The sequence below is a fragment of the Callorhinus ursinus genome, unplaced genomic scaffold (genome assembly GCF_003265705.2).
Source record: "Callorhinus ursinus isolate GAN/ISIS: 27379988/994484 unplaced genomic scaffold, GSC_fseal_2.0 scaffold27, whole genome shotgun sequence".
Taxonomy (NCBI): Eukaryota; Metazoa; Chordata; class Mammalia; order Carnivora; family Otariidae; genus Callorhinus; species Callorhinus ursinus.
The window spans coordinates 23438017-23459164 of record NW_027397089.1 but is presented as its reverse complement, the minus strand read 5'-3'; the positions used below and the strand labels follow the sequence as shown (position 1 = coordinate 23459164).

The 21148-nt window shown below is 39.8% G+C and overlaps 1 protein-coding gene across 4 annotated transcripts in view; it reads left to right on the top strand.

Moving 5' to 3' along the window:
• Window positions 1–20351, top strand: part of KLRG1 (killer cell lectin like receptor G1) — a 48123-nt gene extending 27772 nt beyond the window's left edge. For 3 of the 4 annotated variants that reach the window (XM_073878011.1, XM_073878010.1, XM_025879946.1), the window contains 3 exons: window positions 1159–1328; window positions 19205–19305; window positions 19638–20351. In XM_073878011.1, the coding sequence (XP_073734112.1) occupies window positions 1209–1328; window positions 19205–19305; window positions 19638–19749 (333 nt within the window). In that variant the 5' untranslated portion in view covers window positions 1159–1208 and the 3' untranslated portion in view covers window positions 19750–20351. The remainder of the gene's footprint in view (window positions 1–1158; window positions 1329–19204; window positions 19306–19637) is intronic. The other variant, XR_012374008.1, reaches the window with a different exon arrangement.
• Window positions 20352–21148: the final 797 nt, after the last annotated feature.

The window sequence follows — 21148 nt, the reverse complement described above, 5'->3', positions numbered from 1 at the left end:
CATGAGGTAGGGAAAGGGGTGGAGGGCAAGGGAGAAGCAGACTCACCACTGAGTAGGGAGCTCAATGCGGTGTTTATTCCTAGGACCCCAAGATCATGAACTGAGCTGAAGGCAGATGTTTAAGGCAGACATTTAACTGACTGAGCCACGGAGGCACCCCCCCCCCTTTTAGGATATAATCCAGCCATTTTAGAGGAGTGAGAATGTTCTGTATTTAAAAGAGCCTGTGAAGAAATTACATCACTTCTTACTTTAGCATCTGATATCCTTCTCTGTCAGAAACTTGTTTGATACATTCTTTTTGCTGAAGTATAAGTCTTTTATCTAATATCTAATGATGACAGACAATCACATTTGTGATAAAAGATAAAACACCTATCTTTCACTCTAGTTAAGTTTGCTTTTTCTAGTTTCTGTCCTTTTCTTTTGCATTATCATGGGGTATTGGTTGAGGTTGGGCATTCTGGAAAATTCGGCCTGATTTCAGCAATGTATATTATGCAGTTACGCAGTGCGTGCACTAAGCCCACATAGACAATGGGCTGATACATATAATGCAGATGCTGGGTTATTTTATCTGGTATGAATACAGCATATGTGCGTAAAGATCTCCAGCACAAGTGGTGTACTCTGTCCACGGTGCTCTGCCAGGTTGTATCCATTTCCTTACCTGCTTTATTATTATTTTTTTTAAAGATTTTATTTATTTATTTGAGAGAGAGAGAGAATGAGAGATAGAAAGCATGAGAGGGAAGAGGGTCAGAGGGAGAAGCTGACTCCCTGCTGAGCAAGACGCCCGATGTGGGACTCGATCCCGGGACTCCAGGATCATGACCCGAGCCGAAGGCAGTCGCTTAACCAACTGAGCAACCCAGGCGCCCAAAACGCATGTGGCCTGTACGGGGATCCTTACCTGCTTTAGTCATAGTCACATGCTTAAGTAGTGGAATGCACAGTAGTAGTGATAGAGTTGGACATCATGAAGTTTTTAATTTGAGGGCAGGCATTGTGCATTTCTCTAAATCTTAGTCTGAAAGGCGGTGGGGCAGGGAAGACGGGGGGGGGGGGGGGGGGATCGCCATGTTCTATTTATCTCCCCTTTCATTTCCAAGACTAAGTGGTCCATAAAGATGCGAACCACGCCCTCTTCCTTTCCAGGTTCCAAATGTACCTCTTGTGCCAGTTGTCACAGTTGTCCAGACCTCTGGATGAAGTATGGTAACTACTGTTATTACTTCTCAGTGGAGAAAAAAGACTGGAATTCTAGTCTGGAATTCTGCCTAGCTGAAGACTCACATCTCCTTATGTTCACAGACAACCAGGAAATGGTAAATGCAAACATGTAGCAAATGTCGGTTGTTTTGTTGGTGAATGCTGTTCCAGTGTACTGTGTGTTCTCTTTTGAGGAGCCAAAGGAACGCTCTTCTCTTTCCCTCCCCTCTCTCCTCTTTCTTTCCCTTCCTTCCTCCTCCTCTACCCCTGCTCCTTCCCTCTCCTTCCTACTCCTTACCCTTTCTCTGCTTGACCCAGCAGCCTTCAGGTATGGAAACCCAGATGTTTGCGTACTCCTGTATGTGTATATGTGTGTGTGCTGGAGGTGGAAGGATGGGGAGTATTACAGATAGGAATTAGGCCTGAAATACAGGTCTAATTAAAAGAAAGCATTAGATCCAGAAACATATGGGTCCAACGACAAGGAGACAGCAGATTCCTATGCAACAGCTGGTGGAATTTGGGAGGGAGCAGAAGAGAGAGAGAGATAATGGGGACAGAGAGACTGTGGCGAGGGCTTAAATGCCTTTTTCAGTAATTTCCCTTCATTCATTGGAATCCAGTAAGTTCTAGGCTAGCAAACATTTGGTATGAGGCTTAGGGCATGAAGAAGAAGCAGTTCCAGAGAGCTGGGGAAGAAGAAAGGAAAGTGTGTGTGTGTGTGTGTGTGTGTGTGTGTGTGTGTGTGTGTGTGAGAGAGAGAGAGAGAGAGAGAGAGAGAGAGAGAGATCTTAACCTCCTTGCAGGGCTAAGCTGCAGGGCTCCACTTCCTATATGCAGCTCAGATCCTTCCTGTCCACCCAGTAGTCTCCTGGAGGAGAGCTCGTTATTAATCCTAGAGCATCTCAAGGTAATGTAAGGAATTGACATCCTGAGATAACCTGGTACAAAAATCAAATTCTAACTTGTCAATGTAAATAACATATACAAAGATAATACATCCTAGTTAGGTTTTTATTTATTTATTTATTTATTTTAAAGATTTTATTTATTTGACAGAGAGAGCACACAAGCAGAGGGAGAGGGAGAAGCAGGCTCCCCGATGAGTAGGGAGCCTGATGTGGGGACTTGATCCCAGGACCTGAGCCAAAGGCAGACACTTAACCAACTGAGCCACCCAGGCATCCCCCTAGTTAGGTTTTTAGTGCTAATTTCATGTTGATTTTTGTGTGTTGATATTGTTTTATGTATTCTCTTTTGGGTAGAATTAAGTCACAGAGAACAGTTTATTAAGAATTAAACTATAACTTGCCATTTGCAACGACATGGATGGAACTGGAGGGTATTATGCTAAGCGAAATAAGTCAATCAGAGAAAGGCAATTATATGATCTCACTGATATGTGGAATTTGAGAAACAAGGCAGTGGATCATAGGGGAAGAGAGGAATAAATGAAACAAGATGCAACCAGAGAGGGAGACAAACCATAAGAGACTCTTAATCTCAGGAAACAAACTGAGGGTTTGCTGGAGCAGAGGGGGGTGGGGGGGTGGCTGGGTGATAGACATTGGGGAGGGTATGTGCTATGGTGAGTGCTGTGAATTGTGCAAGACTGTTGAATCACAGACCTGTACCCCTGAAACAAATAATACATTATATGTTAATAACAAAAAAAAAAAAGAGGGGCACCTGAGTGGCTCAGATGGTTAAGGGTCTGCCTTCGGTTCAGGTCATGCTCCCGGGGTCCTGGGATCGAGTCCTGCATCGGGCTCCCTGCTCCTTGGGAGCCTGTCTCTCCCTCTGCCCCTCTCTCTCTCTCTGTCTTTCATGAATAAATAAATGAAATCTTTAAAAAAAAAGAGAAGGATAAGGAAGAAAAAAAAGAATTAAACTATATTATAATAACATTGTATGGTGACACATGTTAACTACTTTTGTAGCATTGCATACCCAGAGTTGTCCAATCACTGTGTTCTACATCCGAAACTAATGTAACATTCTGTGTCAACTACACTTCAATTAAAAAAAAGATTTCAATTATATTAACATTCTTTGGGGAAATTCAGAGAGGTAACTACTCTAAAACTGATGAGGAGAACATTGTATAACTTGTATAACTTAAATTGTATAACTTCCTATTTTAAGAAAAGATTAAAGCATCTAGATTTCTTGTTTTCTGTCAAAAAAGGAATGCTCATTCCTTTGAAATTCTGCATAGAATCTATTCCAAATCAGTCTGTTCCCGTGACTTCCTTTTCTTTTGTGCCTTCCCTCAACTAGATGGTAGAACGCATTGGGTTTATTCATTAGATATGTGAGATCTTGGTTTTGTGGCATCTGATAATAATAGCCTTGCTTTCTGGACCCTTTGCAGCAACTCCTATTCTCACTCTGATGTATATCTGCATCTGAAGTCTTGAGCTGACTGAAGTCAATAGCAGAAAAGAGCAAAGAGCTTGAAACATTGCAGGGCAAATACTGATAAACAGAGCAGTGAGTCATAAAGCAAGACTGCCACAGAGAAGTATGATGTAGCAGCTATTATAAATGAGGCGGTGTGATAATAAGAAGCGGGGAGGAAAAGCCCTAAGGCCCAGAATATCTGGGACTTAGGGATGTTTCTGTTTTTCAGCGCTCCCCCCGAAGGAATGGAGTGGTATTAGAGGGCTTTTTGTCTGTCTTTCTTTACTTTCCCTGAGTCCTGCCTCTGCCGTTAAGCCGAACAGAGTTAGATTGGCTACATTTCCAAAACCAGTTCATTTTCTCATAATTCCCCTTGGTTCAAGGCTGTGCAAGAGAAGGTAGAATGCCCCTGAGAGATTTAATAGCAATCAGATGAGTTTTGCTTCTGACATTCCTGTGGAATCTTGCTCGATTCTCTGGTCTAATTCTATTTCTTGCCCCCAGCTTTGGTCAGATTCTATAGAACCAGCTTGACTTCTGTCTGATCTGCTGAGCCTCCTGTTTTAGCGCTGTTATTCTTTTGTTCTCAAGGCAAGATTTATATACTACTTCAAGGTATGCTTGATACTTCTGGTATCATACTTAGGACGAAACAGCTACCAGAAGAGCACATGGGTCCATTAAAATGGAAGGTTTTCAAATTGGCATTCCACTGGTGGAGAATACTACTAGCGAATTAGTTTGCTATATGCCAGAGGCTGCAAAGGTATGGGAAAGTATCTCTCTCCTGCTGTTAAATAGTTATGTCAGTAGGCTATATAAATATAGCCCACTTCTATCTTAGATCAGTTACAGCAAAGTATATATATAATAGGAAACTAGTATATATTGAGCACCTACCATGTGCCAGGTATTCTATGTATATTATTCTCAATCTTCACAGCACATCCTACAAAATTGAGTTCAACATCTGCATTTACTGAGGAGTCAATAGTTAATGAACAAGAGTTAGTGAACAAGTGCAGGGTTACAAATCTGGCAGAGCTAGACATTTTTTTTATTCAGAGCCAGATTTTAAACTGTCCATCAGCCAGCCTTTTAAAGTCACGTACAGAAATATTGTATTTGATGGCTTCCAGACCCATCTTGGGCATGCTGAAAAACGAAATAACTTTTCCTATTAATTGTCTGCTGTGCCTTTTCTATTCATGTTTAAAAAATCATTTGAAGTTGAAATCTGGAATGTACATTATAGGACTCTTGGGATTTAAATATATTTAAAGTAGTGAGATGCTCACTTATCTTTTTTCTATCTTGGCCTTAAATAGTTATTTTATTTTTGAGAAAATAATATACAAAATGGAAATTAAATCACTCAGTTATTTCTTCAGTTTTCAGTTTATGTTATGGCATCGACTTTGTTGTTTTTCTTGCTCTTTGAATTTATCTTTAGATCCTTAGGCATATTCAAGTTCTTGATTTTCGTTGTCATGTTTTTCCGCTAGATTCAGTTCACTTAGGATGTTAGCATTTGCTTCTAGGTTTTTTTTTTTTTCTTTTAGCTCCCACTCTCTGCCCGGCTCACAGGAACCAGGGCCCTTGCCGCTCCCACACTTCTGTTAGCATTTGTTAGAGTTGTTGGTATGTTATTTTAAAACGCATGTTGACCAGAAAGTTCCCTGTGGAAATACTTTGGTTTCTTTAAATCGATCCTGCTGCTTCTCACCCTGTGACATCTTTCTTCCTCATTATCATAATGTGAGATTATATCATCAGGCTCTTGTTTTAACAACCTCTCATTCAGCCTTAAGGCTCTTTCCCTATCAGAGTTTATGACTTTGGGATTGTCCCTGTCTTCCTCCTGAACTTTTGATATTGGCTTTTCTTGTTTTTAGGATTTACATCTAAATATACTCAGGGCTTCCGTCTTTGGATACTACAACACAAACACTGTGGTAATGTGCTCACTTTCCCCCATATTTTAAAGTAACAGAAAGGGCTTTTTTGGTTTCTTTCAGACAGTCACCAGTTGGTTTTTACTCCCTTGCTTACTAGCTATGTGAACTTGAGAAATTTTCTCTACCTCTTTGACTCTCAATTTCCTCAGGTATAAAGTAGAGAAAATTCTTTCCAGAATTATTATGATATTAAGTGAGAAAATCTGTGTGGAATTTCCTTTAACATAGTAGGAATCACTTAATATTAGTTTTCCTTCTTTTCCACTTTAGTTCTCGTTGTCGCTCAAAATAAAGCCTGGAGTCAAAATAACTTGCTTTCTCCCAAGACGTGAAATTTCAATAAATATGCATCACAAAATAAATTATGACTTGTTGAACTACGTATTTTTGTTATGAGGAAATCTGAAATATGTTAGAAGATTCAAAGAAATGCCTGCAAACACAGGGTGATGGTAGGAGAACTATTTTACTCTGGAGATGCTTATAGTCTGATAATGTCTATGTTTTTGTCACCCTTCCCTCATAAACGGAACAAGCAGCAGCTGTGACCTTCACACCAAAAGTGTAGGTGTGGTAGATAGGTTAAGATATCTCTTATCTTTTTTTGTTGTTAACATTTTACAAAATTGTGGTAAAATACATGCATAACATAAAATTTACCATTTGAACCATTTTCAAGTGTGCAGTTAAGTGGCATTAAGTACGGTCACATTGTCGTTCAACCATCACCACTGTTCATCTCCAGAACTTTTTCATCATCCGAAACCAAAACTCTGTACCCATTAAACACTAACTCCCCATTCCCCCTTTCCCTCAACCCCTAGTAAGCACCGTTCTACTTTTTGTGTCTCTGAATTGGCCTGTTATGTCCTTTTGTATCTGGCTTATTTCACTTAGCATGTTTTCAAGGTCCATTCATGCTGAGGCATGTATCAGAATTTCATTTCTTTCTATGGCTGAGTAATATTCAATTATATGGATATAGCGCATTTTGTTTATTCATTCATCTGTCAGTGGACAGTCTCACTGTCTTTTAAAGAGAGTGCTTTAAAAAAAATAAATAAAGAGAATGCTCTGGTTTACACAGCAAGTCTTTTTTTTTTTTTAAGATTTTATTTATTTATTTGAGAGAGACAGAGAGAGAGCACAAGCAGGGGGAGCTGCAGGCAGAGGGAGAGGGAGAAACAGGCTTCCCGCTGAACAGGGAGACCGATGCAGGACTCGATCCCAGGACCCTGGGATCATCACCTGAGCTGCAGGCAGATGCTTAACCAGCTGAGCCACCCAGACGCCCCTACACAGCAAGTCTTAATTGACTTTTAGTATTGTGTACATACACAAAATTATAAGGAACATTCATATCAACATGAAACTCTAGTAATGTGTAGTTTGTCAGATTTTCCTTTGATATCTCTTAATGTATCTGCATGTTTTTATATGATACTAATTGCTGTTGTAGACTATAAGGCATCTGAAAGTCTGGAAACATAGGAGAAACCTATTTTTAAATAGTATGTTAGTTACATTTTCAAGTAATATGCTCAATATGTTGTTATTAGACCTCTAGATATGTTTTTAGGCAAAACTCCTTTAAATTTAAAGCAATAGATCCAGTTGATTTTAGATATTATGGGTGATCTGTATTGTGCTTTTTTTCCAAATTAATAACTACATCCATTGCTTTAAATACTTTACCTGAAAAGGTGTCCAGAGATTGAAGAAAAAAATATTAATGGTATTATTTAAAAATATAACAGATACATTTATTTAAAACAGATATATATGTTTAAAAATATATTTATCCTATGTTTCTAGATTTTTTGGACACCTTATGTTTATGTTCTGCTTTTATCATATAACATTATTTCATCACTGTTTTTTCCAAACATTAAATTATTTTAGGTATTTATTTTTTAAGGTTCTGTATATTCTATTATTGCTTATCTATTTTTCATATTCTTAGACAAAATTTCACTTATTTCTAATTTTTATGTAGTTAAAGCATATTTATATGAATTATTTTTCTTGGAGTAATTTTTTAAGGATATAATTCCTAATATTAGATTAGCCTATTGACGATATGACCAAGTAACTTTGACATATTATTAGTTTATTTCCATAAGGGTTGAAAGAACTTAGATATATCCCATAAACCATGTTAGTTTGGTATTTTAAGGAGTATGTTCTATGCCTTAATAATATTTAAGTTACAATTTTAAAATATTACTTGCAAAAGTGTGTCTGTGTGTGTATAAGGCATAAATATTGACCTTAAAAAAAAAAGAAAGAAAAATGTATCTGATTTTATCTGTTTGAGTTCTGTCTTCATTTTGCTTTTAGGTTTTGCATATTTTCTCTCTAAAATATGACCAAACATCACAAACTCTACAGTAAATATAACAAACCTGAGTCCTTTAGTTCACACCCTCTCTGTAGGACAAGGATTCTGAGGTAACACCCTTGTTTATACTTCTATGCTGCTTCTCTACACACACACACACACACACGCACACACACGCACACACACACACACACACACACTATCCATGAGTACATATAACATAGGTAATTGCAATCTGGTTTTGAGGCTTATTCCAAGTGCGCAGGTTTTCAAGTGAAAGTGGAATATAAAAGTTTTCACTCCCCAGCCTCATCAGTGAGAAGTAGTAAACTGGCCTGGTCACGTGACTCAGAATTGTGTGGGCCGAGAGTAGTAAATTAGTGCAGGGTTGGCATTTTGTATGTGGGCACTATCTAATCCCAGCTCTTCAGACTCTACCTGAGGTTTTTGAGCAAGTCTTTATTCATCTCTTTGCTTTATTAGCCATCCCTCTACCCTTGAAATAAGTGGAAGAGACTGTTTTTCTTGTCATTCCGCTGGAGAAATGAGGAAAAACTCATTTTTTCCAATTTAAATAATCCTTTAAAGCAAGTTGGTTAAGAACTGCATGAAAGGGGGGCACCTGGGTGGCTCAGTCGTTAAGTGTCTGCCTTCAGCTCAGGTCATGATCCCAGGGTCCTGGGATCGAGCCCCACATCTGGCTCCCTGCTCAGCAGGAAGCCTGCTTCTCCCTCTCCCACTCCCCCTGCTTGTGTTCCCTCTCTCGCTGTCTCTCTCTCTTTGTCAAATAAATAAATAAAATCTTAAAAAAAAGAACTGCATGAAAGGTTTCAAGCTATTCTGGAAATTAGGACATCATTTCATCTCTCTTACGCTCCTTGACTCTTCAGTTTACCTCCCTACCCCCAACATATATAAGTAAGTACTGCATGGGGGTAGAGTAAAAAGTGCAGAGAGTTTGTGTTCAAAAGGTTTTAATTTCTTGTGGCATAAGACTTGTCTTTAAATTTCTTAATTCTGTAAATATTATTAAATAATATTAGATAATTAAATTAAATCACTTCATATATTTTCCTAAGTGGTGGGGATACAACAGCAATCAAAAATTCTTGCTATTATGGTACTTACATTTTAGTTAGAGGAAAGACAGACAACAAACAAATAAATAAATATGGTGATATATGCTTTGAAGAAAATGAAACAGTATAACAGTGAATGTAGGTATTACTCTAGATTGGCCAGCAAAGGAAGGCCTCTCTAAGGAGGTAACATTTGAGCGGAGACCTAAGCCTGAATGACAGCCATGTGAAAATCTAGGGAAAGGGAAAAGCTATGTAAAGACCCTAAAGTAAAAATGACCTTGGCATGTTAAAAGAACAGAAAGAAGGCTCCCCTGACTGGAAGCTAGTAAGTGAATAAATAGTTGGCAGGGTCTAGATCATGTAAAATCTTGTAATACGTAGTAATGATTTTGATTTTATTCTATGTGAAAGAGGAAACCATCAGAGAGCATTAATCAGGGGCACAATATGATCTTATTTATTACTAGAAGGTAATACTATTACTAGTATCTATTATTTGCCTCATGTAATGCAAAAGTTTAGTACTGAGAGAGAAAACTTGGATGCTTATTCAATAGGGAGACTTGGGTAAGCCCTTTCACCCAGGTGAACTTTTTTACTCTTCTATAAAGAAGAGGATGAGAAAACTTGCATATCTTTTAGGTTTTTTTTTTTTTTTAATTTCAAGTTTTTATTTAAGTTCTAGTTAGTTAACACATATGGTAAAATTGGTTTCAGGTGTAGAATTTAGTGATTCATCACTTACATATAACACCCAGTGCTCATCAATAACAAGTGTCCTGCTAATACCCATGATCCATTTGGCCCATCCCCCCCATCAACCCTCAGTTTATTCTGTATAGTTGAATCTCTTATGGTTTGCTTCTCTCTCTCTCTTTTTTGCTTCCCCTACGTCCATCTGTTTTGTGTCTTAAATTCCACATATGAGTGAAATCATATAGTATGTGTCTTTCTCTGACTGACCTATTTTGTTTTTTTTTTTTTTTAAAGGTTTTATTTATTTATTTGACACAGAGAGAGAGAGACCTAGGAGGGAACACAAGCAGGAGGAGCAGGAGTGAGCAGGGAGCCCGATGCGGGGCTCGATCCCAGGAATCTGGGATCATGACCTGAGCCGAAGGCAGACGCTTAACGACTGAGCCACCCAGGCGCCCCTGACTGACCTATTTTGATTAGCATAATACCAACTAGTTCCATCCACATCCTTGCAAATGGCAAGACTGCATTCTTTTTTGATGGCTGAGTAATATTCCATTGTATGTATACACCACATCTTTATCCATTCATCAGCCAATGGACATTTGGGGCTCTTTCCATAATTTAGCTATTGTTGATAATGCTACCATAAACATCGGGGTGCCGGTGCCCCTTCGAATCAGATTTTTGTATCCTTTGGGTAGATACCTAGTAGTGCAATTGCTGGGGGATAGGGTAGTACTGTTTTTAACTTTTTGAAGAACCTCCATGCTGTTTCCCAGAGTGGCTGCACCAGTTTGCATTCCCACCAACAGTGTAAGAGGGTTCCTTATTCTCCACATCCTTGCCAACATCTGTTGTTTCCCATGTTGTTAATTTTGGCCATCTGACCAGTGTGAAGTGGTATCTCATCGTGGTTTTGATTTGTATTTCCCTGGTGATGAGTGATGTTGAACATCTTTTCATGTGTCAGCCATCTGGATGTTCTCTTTGGAAAAATGTCCGTTCATGTCGTCTGCCCATTTCTTAATTGGATTATTTGTATTTTGGGTGTTAAGTTTGATAAGTTCTTTATAGGTTTTGGATCCTAATTATTTATCAGATATGTCGTTTGCAAATATCTTCTCCCATTACATAGATTGTCATTTAGTTTTATTGATTGTTTCCTTCACTGTGCAGAAGGTTTTTATCCTGATTAAGACCCAATAGTTCATTTTACCTTTGTTTCTCTTGCTTCTGGTAATGTGTCTAGTAAGAAGTTGCTACAGCTGAGGTCAAAGAGGTTGCTGCCTGTGTTCCTCTCTAGGATTTTGATGGTTTTTTGTCTCACATTTATGTCTTTCTTCCATTTTGAGTTTATTTTTGTGTATGGAGTAGGAAAGTGGTCCAGTTTCATTCTTCTGCACGTGGCTGTCCAGTTTTCCCAACACCATTTGTTGAAGAGACTTTTTTCCATTGGATATTCTTTCCTGCTTTGTCAAGGATTAGTTGACCATAGAGTTGTGCGTCCATTTCTGGGATCTCTCTTCTGTTCCATTGATCTATGTGTCTGTTTTTGTGCCAGTACCATACTTTCTTAATGGCTACAGATCTGTAATATGGCTTGAAGTCTGGAATTGAGATGCTTCCAGCTTTGCTTTTCTTTTTCAAGACTGCTTTGGCTATTTGGTTTTTTTTGTGGTTCCATACAAATTTTAGGATTGTTTGTTCTAGCTCAGTGAAAATGCTGGTAGTATTTTGATAGGGATTGCATTGAATGTGTAGATTGCTTTGGGTAGCATAGACATTTTAACAATATTTGTTCTTCCAATCCATGAGCATGGAATGTTCTTCCATTTCTTTGTGTCCTCTTCAACTTCTTTCATAAGTGTTTATAGTTTTCAGAATACAGATCTTTTACCTCTTTGGTTAGGTTTATTCCCAGGTATCTTATGGTTTTGGTGTAATTGTAAATGGAATTGATTCCTTGATTTCTCATTCTGTTGCTTCATTATTGGTGTATAGAAATGCAACAGATTTCTGTACATTGATTTTATATCCTGTGTTTGCTAAATTTATGTATCGGTTCTAGTAATTTTTTGGTTGAGTCTTTTGGGTTTTCTACACAGAGTATCATGTGATCTGTAAATAGTGAAAGTTTGACTTCTGCTTTGCCTATTTGGATGCCTTTTATTTCTTTTTGATGTCTGATTGCTGAGGCTAGGACTTCCAGTACTATGTTAAATAATGATGGTGAGGGTGGACATCTCTGTCTTGTTCCTGACTGTAGAGGAAAAGCTCTCAGTTTTTCCCCAGTCAGGATGATATTTGCTGTGGGTCTTTCATATACGGCCTTTATGATGTTGAAGTATGTTCCATCTGTTCCTACTTTGTTAAGGGGTTTTATAAAGAATGGATGCTGTATTTTGTCAAATGCTTTTTCTGCATCTATTGAGAGGATCATATGGTTCTTATCATAGAAGATAAGACTCCTAGAAGTTCAGAAGTTTTTCTTCCATTTCTGTTTTTTGGAACAGTTTGAGAAGAATGGGTATTAACTCTTTTTTTTTTTTAAGATTTTATTTATTTATTTGACACAGAGAGAGATACAGCGAGAGCAGGAACACAAGCAGGGGAGTGCAAGAGGGAGAAGCAGGCTTCCCGCGGAGCAGGGAGCCCATTGCGGGGCTCGATCCCAGGGCCCTGGGATCATGACCTGAGACGAAGGCAGATGCTTAATGACTGAGCCACCCAGGCACCCGGTATTAACTCTTTAAATGTCTGGTAGAATTCCCCTGGGAAGCCATCTGGCCCTGGACTTATGTCTGTTGGGAGATTTTTGATTACTGATTCAATTTCTTTGCTGGTTATGGTTCTATTCAAATTTGCTATTCTTCCTGTTTCAGTTTTGGTAGTTTATATGTTTCTAGGAATTTATCCATTTCTTCCAGATTGTCCAGTTTGTTGGCATATAGCATTTCATAATATCCTCTTGTAATTATTTGTCTTTCTGTGGTGTTGGTTGTGATCTCTCCTCTTTCACTCATGATTTTATTTACTTGGGTCCTTTCTCTTTTCTTTCCTTTTATGACTGTCTTTGCTGCATCCCAGAGGTTTTGGACTATTTTCATTTTCATTTGCTTCCATGTATTTTTTGTTATTTCTTCTTTAATTTCCTGGTTAACCCATTCGTTCTTTAGTAGGATGTTCTTTAACCTCCATGTATGTGTGGTCTTTCCAAATTTTTTCTTGTGGTTGACTTCAGGTTTTATAGTGTTGTGGTCTGAAAATATGCATGGTACAATCTCAGTCTTTTTGTACTTGTTGAGGGCTGATTTATGACCCAGTATGTGATCTCTTCTGGAGAGTGTTCCATATGCATTCAAAAAAAATTTGTATTTTTTTTTTTTGGTGCTTTAGGATAAAATGTTGTGAATGTCTGTTAAGTCCATCCAGTCCATTGTGTCATTCAAAGCCATTGTTTCCTTGTTGATCTTCTGCTTAGATGATCTGTCCATTGCTGTAAGTGGGTTGTTAAAGTCCCCTTCTATTATTGTATTATTATCAATGAGTTTCTTAAAAAAAATTTTTATTTATTTATTTGAGAGGAGAGAGAGAGAGAGAGAGAGAGAGAGAGAGCACCTGAGTGAGTGCACAAGCAGGGGGAAGGGCAGAAAGAGAGGGAGAGGGGTAATCAGACTCCCTGCTGAGCAGGGAGCCCGACGCAAGGCGCGGGGCTTTCCCAGGACCCTGGGATCATGACTTGAGCTGAAGGCAGACACTTAACTGATTGAGCCACCTAGATGCCCCATCAGTGAGTTTCTTTGTGTTTGTTATTAATTGATTTATATATTTGGGTTCTCCCAAGTTGGGGACATAAATATTTATAATTGTTAGATCTTCTTGTTGGATTGAGCCCTTAATTATGATATAATTCTCTTGTTACATTCTTTGGTTTAAAATCTAGTTTGTCTGATATAACTATGGCTACTCTGGCTTTCTTTTGATTTCCATTAGCATGATAGATGGTTTTCCATGCCTGTACTTTCAATCTGGAGGTGTCTTTAAGTCTAAAATGAGTCTTTTGTAAGCAACATATAGATGGGTCTTATTTTTTTAATCCATTCTGATACCCTGTATCTTTTCACTGGAGGATTTGGTCCATTTGCATTCAGAGAAATTATGATAGATAAGAATTTAGTGCCAGTTATTACATGTAAAGTTGCTGTATCTGGAAATTTTCTGTTCCTTTCTAGTCTTTGTTGCTTTTAGTCTTTCTTTCCCACTTAAAGTGTTCCCTTTAATATTTCTTACAGGGCTGGTTTAGTGGTCATGAACTCTTTTAGCTTTTGTTTGTCTGGGAAACTCTTTATCTCTCCTTTTATTCAGAATGACAGCCTCACTGGATAAAGTATTCTTGGAAGCATATTTTTCCCATTCAGCACGTTGAATGCCACTCTCTTGTGGACTGCCAGGTTTCTGTGGAGAGAGCTACTGCTAACCTAATTTTTCTTCCCTTGTAGGTTAGGGATTTCTTTTCTCTTGCTGCTTTCAGGATTCTTTCCTTATCTCTATATTTTGCAAATTGTACTATGATATGTCTTGGTGTCCAGCTTTTGTTGAATTTGATGGGAGTTCTCTTTTCTTCCTGGATTTGGATGACTGTTTCCTTCCCCAGATTAGGGAAGTTCTCAGCTATAATTTGCTCAAATAAACTTTCTGCCCCCTTTTCCCTCTCTTCTTCTTCTGGGATTCCTATGATATGAATTTTATTATGCTTTATGGAGTCGCTGAGTTCCCTAAGTCTACATTCGTGATCCAATACTTTTCTTTTCCTCTTCTCTTCAGCTTCATTATTTTCCATAATTATATCTTCCACTATCACTGATTCATTCTTCTGCTTTGTCCCTCCTTGTTGTCATTTCATCCATTCGGTTCTACATCTCAGTTATAGCATTTTTAATTTTTAAAAATACTTTTATTTATTTGACACAGAGAGAGAGCACACACAAGTATGGGAAGTGGCAGACAGAGGGAGAGGAAGAAGCAGGCTCCCTGCTCAGCATGTGGGACTCGATCCCAGGACCCTGGGGTCATGACCTGAGCTGAAGGCAGATGCTTAACCAACTGGGCCATCCAGGCACCCCTCAGTTATAGCATTTTTTATTTCAGCCTGACAAGTTTTTAGTTCTTTTACCTCTGCAGGAAGGGATCTCTAGTGTCTTCTGTGCTTTTCTCAAGCCCAGCTAGTATCCTTATGATTGTTGTTTTAAGTTCTAGTTCAGGCATATTACTTACCTGTTTTGATTAGTTCTCTGGTTGTCACTTCTTCCTGTTCTTTCTTTTAGGGTGAATTCCCCTATCTTGTCATTTTGGGTAGGTCAATGTTTTTGTGTGTGTGTGTGTGTGTGTGTGTGTGTTAGAAAAGCCTGTTATGTTTCCCGCTCCTGAGAGTAATAGCTATATTAAGAAGAGGTCCTATACTGTCCAGTGCCTGGTGCTTTAGGATGTATTTCAGAGTGTGCACTGTGCTGTTGTGTTTTGGCTGCTCTATCCCTCAGGTCAGTCCTCTGCAGAGTTTCTCTTTGCCTGCAGTGGGGAGTGTTTGGATCTTGTCCACAGTGTGGCAAGTTTTAAGTAGGTGTGTTTCAGTCTGCTTGTTAAGAGGCTAGATCCTATTTCCCCTACAGTTGATGCTTTGTAACACTCTATGGTCAGTAGAATTGGTGTGTGTGAAGGATTTGTGCTGCTCTTCTGGGGGAGGAGCCTGCTCTGCTGGTTGTCAGGCTGACTTGCCCTAGTAAAGGTGCACCTGTAGGGTACAGGGGGGCAGGCCCTGCCATTGTTTAGGAAGCCCTCACAGAAGAGCAGTCTCCCCTCTTGTGTTCCTGGCTTCCATCAGACCCTGCCCTCATGCTGTCTGTGGCTGAGCCATCTGCCCACCGCATGGCACAGTACTCCTGTGTTTTCAAACTCTCAGGCTCCTGGCTGGGCTTCAAAACTCCAAATTTTAGAGACCCAGAGCAGTGCAGAGTGGGGACGATCCTCCGGGGGAGGTCTTGCCATGCTGCAATTGGTGCCCATTAGTCCCAGAAAAGCAGTGATGTGATTGCACAGTGGCTTGGAGTTTATGGTAAAGTGCAGCAAAAACTGGCACCAGGGTTTGCTGCTCTCAGCAGGTGTCTCTGTTCCTATGCTAATGACCAGGCAGCACACTGGTGCCCACCAGCTCATTTGTCCCCTGAGGGGCCATGCCACCTCTCCCAAGAAGGGGAGCTCTCTCTTCCAGCACAACCCAGGGGATCTTCAAACTATGCTGACCGGTCCCAGGTCTCTGCCTTCCTTACCCGTAGTAGCACTGCTATGGCTGCCAGCCTCCACCAGGTGGTGGCTAATGGATTTCTGAAGCTTCAGACTTCGGGTTCCCCTGCTTGTAAAAAATTGCGATAATCAGCTGCTCTAGTTTTCCTAGTCAGTGGTTTGGGGGAAGTGTTTCTCTTGTGCAATTCCCTATGCTGCTTCTTTCTGTCTGTCTGTCTGTCTCTCCCTCTCTCTTTCTCCTCTTTCCAAGATCAAAACTCCCTCCCCTCTGCAGCACCTGTGTTTCTTTTCTCCCCAGAATCATGTCTGGGCACTTCCTATCTTCCCTGATGTGGCTATTTTCGCCCCCTAGTTCTGCACTTTGTACTCTGCCATGTGAGATCTTTCTCACCCAGCCCAGGTTTTAGGATGTCTGACCTTGGGTATAATGGGAAACAAATGTGATGTATTCACTTTAGTAGACATCCTTATTCATACATCAGCCTGTTCTGTGGCAACACTGGGACCCCAAGAAAGTAAATAATACTGGAATCTAATGTTATAATATAAGCTTAAGCTGTCTTCTTGGCATGTTTCTTCAAAGAGAATGTGGTTTCTTAGCTAAATGTGCATGTTTCTTGACACATCCTAGGAGTCTCATGATTTTTTTCAGGGCTAGATAAAGCACAATTTATTTTACTCTATCTTTTAAGTAATATGTGCACCCAACGTGGGACTCAAACTTAAAACCCCAAGATCAAGGGTCTCATGCTCTACCAACTGAGCCAGCCAGGTGCCCTGAGAAAGCATAGTTTAAAGAGAGTTGGGTTGCAGAGAGATGGACTATCTCAGTAGAGGACATGCCAAGGCCTTGGGTACTAGGGCAAGACCTTGGGTTCTAGTCCAAGTCCTACCACTAAATTGTTGTGGAATAACATATGTCACTGCTCTTTTTTGAGTTTCTATTCCTCCAAATGGAAGAAGTCTACAGAGTGAGGAGAGAGATCAAAGCAAGTTCTCTGAATTTGAGAATATCATGCTCTCGTGATGACCACTGCCAGTTGAAATGGCTGGTTATCTCAAAGCATTAATGCAGGAAGGAGGCTTGAGACAAATGGTCAGGAAGTACCATGATCACGGGAACAAGTTATGGCCTTTTTCTTTAACATCTATCCAGTTAAACTCTAACTCAGAGAAAACCAAACCAACCAAGCAACCAAACAAAACCATTAACACACAAGATTCCTGGGAACAAAATAAAAGGAATGGAGATATAATTTGGATGCTTTCTTATTAGTTTTCCATTTTTTTTCCCACAAGGGATTTGCAGTGACTTTGAGGATTAAGAATAAAGTAGATATCGAAAAGATACCAAGCAATGATCTCATTAATTATACAGACAGTATTTGCTGGGCACACAGAGACATCAGTTATCAAATGTTCACAAATGCCACTGCACATGTGTATGCTTGCTCACCACTTGTAACCCAGGGGCTTTGCTGTTAAGACACATATGAATACCTCTAAATATTCATTTGTACTCTAAAACATACACAAACTGAGCTTCTTATTTTATATGTAACAGTTTCCCATCAATATGTTGGTCTTCAGACTCACAATTTTGCTCATGAAAAAACACATTACTTGTTAACATTAATGTCACATTAAAAATGCAACATCACAAGAAAAGTCTCTGTAACAAAAGCAATTTTCAAAGCTGAGGTGATGTTTATTGTAAAGTCTATTCATTACACTAACACCAAATCCTGCAGCAGAATTAATCTTCTGGGATTTAGCCTTTATTTTATTCCACTTACAGAGGCAATTACCTTAGAGTATAAACTCGTTCATTTGAATGTCAGACTCTACAGAGCATAGAATCTGTTATCTCTGTTCTAGTGGTAGCATGGGACCTATGGGTGCAGCCAACTTAACCATCTTATGTTTTTTTCCTTAAGAACTGTTTTTATTTTGGGGCACCTGGGTGGCTCAGTCGGTTAAGCGTCTGCCTTCGGCTCAGGTCATGATCCCAGGGTCCTGGGATCAAGCCCCGCATCGGGCTCCCTGCTCGGCGGGAAGCCTGCTTCTCCCTCTCCCACTCCCCCTGCTTGTGTTCCCTCTCTCGCTGTGTCTCGCTCTGTCAAATAAATAAATAAAATCTTAAAAAAAAAACCTGTTTTTATTTTGTTATATGAAAGATTGATGAGAACTTGAAAAATGGGTGTGTAGTGGGAAAAAAACAAGTATATTTGCTACAGGCTTAATAATAACTTATATATTAAATGATAATGACAAAGACGACTGCTTCCATAGTGGTATTTAGCTTTTCTTCTGTAAAAGTTATTTGAATAACTTCAGTCTAATCAAGGAGGAAGTTATAGTGGAAGGCAGAGTATAATATTTATCTTATCTTTCATGCTATAGAATGCAATTATACACATCAAGTTCAATTCTAGGAAATGTTCCACTCTGCAGTGCATCTCTGGAATTAGAGTTTAAAAGAGAGATTAGTTATTTGGACTAGGTGGTAGTTTATTTATTTTTTTTTTTAGATTTTTATTTATTTATTTAATTGACAGAGAGAGAGAGACACACAGCAAGAGAGGGAACACAAGCAGGGGGAGTGGGAGAGGGAGAAGCAGGCTTCCCGCGGAGCAGGGAGCCCGATGCGGGGCTCGATCCCAGGACGCTGGGATCATGACCTGAGCCGAAGGCAGACGCTTAACCAACTGAGCCACCCAGGCGCCCCTGGACTAGGTGGTAGTTTTAATCAGCTTGAACTGTTAACCGAAGTATCACTGGGGGGCTTAAACCACAGACATTTATGTCGTATAGTTCTGGAGGCTGGGAAGTCCAAGACTGAGGTGTTGACAGGTTCAATTTCTGGTGAGAACCTTCTTTGTGGCTTGCAGACAGCTGCCCTCCGATTGTGCCCTCTCCTGATAGAGGGAGATTGAACTGGGGTCTCTTCTTCTTACAAGGACACTAATCCCATCATTAGTGAGGGTCTCAGGACCTTGTCTAGACCTAATTACCTTCCAAAGTCTGTACCCCCAGGTACCATCATGTTAGAGGGTAGAGCTTCAATATATGAATTTTGGGGAGACATAAACATTCGGTCCGTATTAATGGTAATGAGAGGGGATGTAAGGAATTTGATCATGACACTGAATCTCTTCTTCAGTTTCCTGCATTTTCTTACCTTTTCCCATCATCTTCAATCTCTCCCTTAGAGACTGCTTCAACATTTCCTCAAAAAGGACTTTTACTGGATTGGTCTGAGGAACAATTTTGGCTGGAGGTGGGAAGATGGATCAGCCCTAAACATCTCAAGGTAAGGGGGTTCAAAACAATGGGAAAAAAAGAGAAAAGGGGAAGAGAAATTATGTGACTGGGGAAATAGATCATGGATAACAGATGGAGAGGAGAGGAAAGGGTAAGGAAGGGAACTAGGGAACAGGAGAGGAAATGAATGGCGGATAAGAGCAAAAAAAAAAGACATTTTAAAGAGAGGCTAGTGAACAATTTTTATTCTGCTGTTTTGGGAGCTGAGAGAAGTGGGGCCTGAAATGGGAGAAAGAACTGCCCAGTTTTTATCCCTTCACGCCTTGCAGCTCCTTTGCTCTCCTGTTACCTTAAGTGATGGACTTTTCTGATTTCTTACAGGATTCTTTCAAACAGCTTGATACAGAAGTGTGGTACCATCAGCAAAGATGGTCTCCAAGCCTCTAGCTGTGAAGTTCTTTTACAGTGGGTCTGTAAGAAGGTCAGACTTTGAGGGGTCAGATCTGGCATACGGCTTCCTAGTATGAAGGAGCAGGCCTCTGGCTGTTGGGATGGACATGAATGTGTGAATACTGAACCTTCTAGGACATGGCATGCGATGCAAGACTCTGGACTCTCTTTGAGAACATTTAGATATTATCTTAACAATTTAAAGATCAGGTCTAGGAACATTTGGGAAATAAAAATTTTTTGTAGTACTTCTCACTCTAGGGACTGAGGCTGCCTCCTTCATCCCCATTCCCACCATCTCTGTTAAAAAATGTACCTTTCCTCTATGTTATGATCCGAACTGATCTGATGAAATCCGTGCAGGTATATACTATTGCTCATGTGTTACAGGGGTTGGGTGTGTGTTAGTGGGTTGGCATGTTACTTATTCCTCATAATATATTGTTATCCTAACGGTGGCCCTTCACAGATAAAGCTGTATTCTAAAGGGTAATGCAAACAGTGAGAATGTAAGTTGTAGTAAGTGGATGAGAACAGGGTAGTGCCTTCTGCTTCTCAGCTCTTCACTTAGAGACCTGGCCTTGGCTGAATTTAATTTTTCTGGGTGTGCACAGACGTGGTTGAATAAACTGATATATGATCATAGCTTTTCCATGTTGTGAATGTGTGATTTGCAGGTTAACTTCACAATAGTGGTCAATCTGAGGAAAGTTTACAAAAGCCGTTTATGTGCTTGATTCCCAAATTATTTTAGGCACGAATGCCTCAAAAATGAGAAAAACTCGATTATTTCTCTTAAGTAGGGTTTGGAGATAGAGTAGGAGGGAGTACTGAAGGGGACCACCGTTCTGTACTATTATGATCCTGGATTATAATCTCTTATCTTTCTCTCATAGATTTTATTTTTTTAGGAACATGAACTGTATCTTATCCACCATTGTATCCCTCACACCTAAAATAGTGCTTGTATCAGTGAATATTAAATAAATGAGTGGATGAATAAAAATTTAAAAATTCTGACTCTAGTTTTTTCTGTTAGCCCATGAGTTAATTAGAGGAATTAAGGGCAAGAAACACAGTATTTTCTAATCCTTCCTAACCCTACCTATGTGTGCATTCAGTAGCTGCCTCTAAAGAGGCAATAAGCCGGTTTCGTCTAGATGTACTAATGTTCACAGAAGTGGTGGAAACAAACTCCCATCTCCTTATGATCTCTTACCTTTGGCTCTGGGGCGGGAGGGTGTCTCTTGATTACGAATGTGATGGTAGCGACTCCCGCTTGGTTAAGGATGTAATGATAATGACTCCACTTGGGCCATGGCCATGGCTGCTACAGGGCACACAATCTCATTTACTCACTCAAAGAGAGACAGAGGAGGACGGTACGCTCCTGAGCTCTCCCCTGAGGAGGACTGTGCACTCCTGGGCTCTCCCCTGAGCAG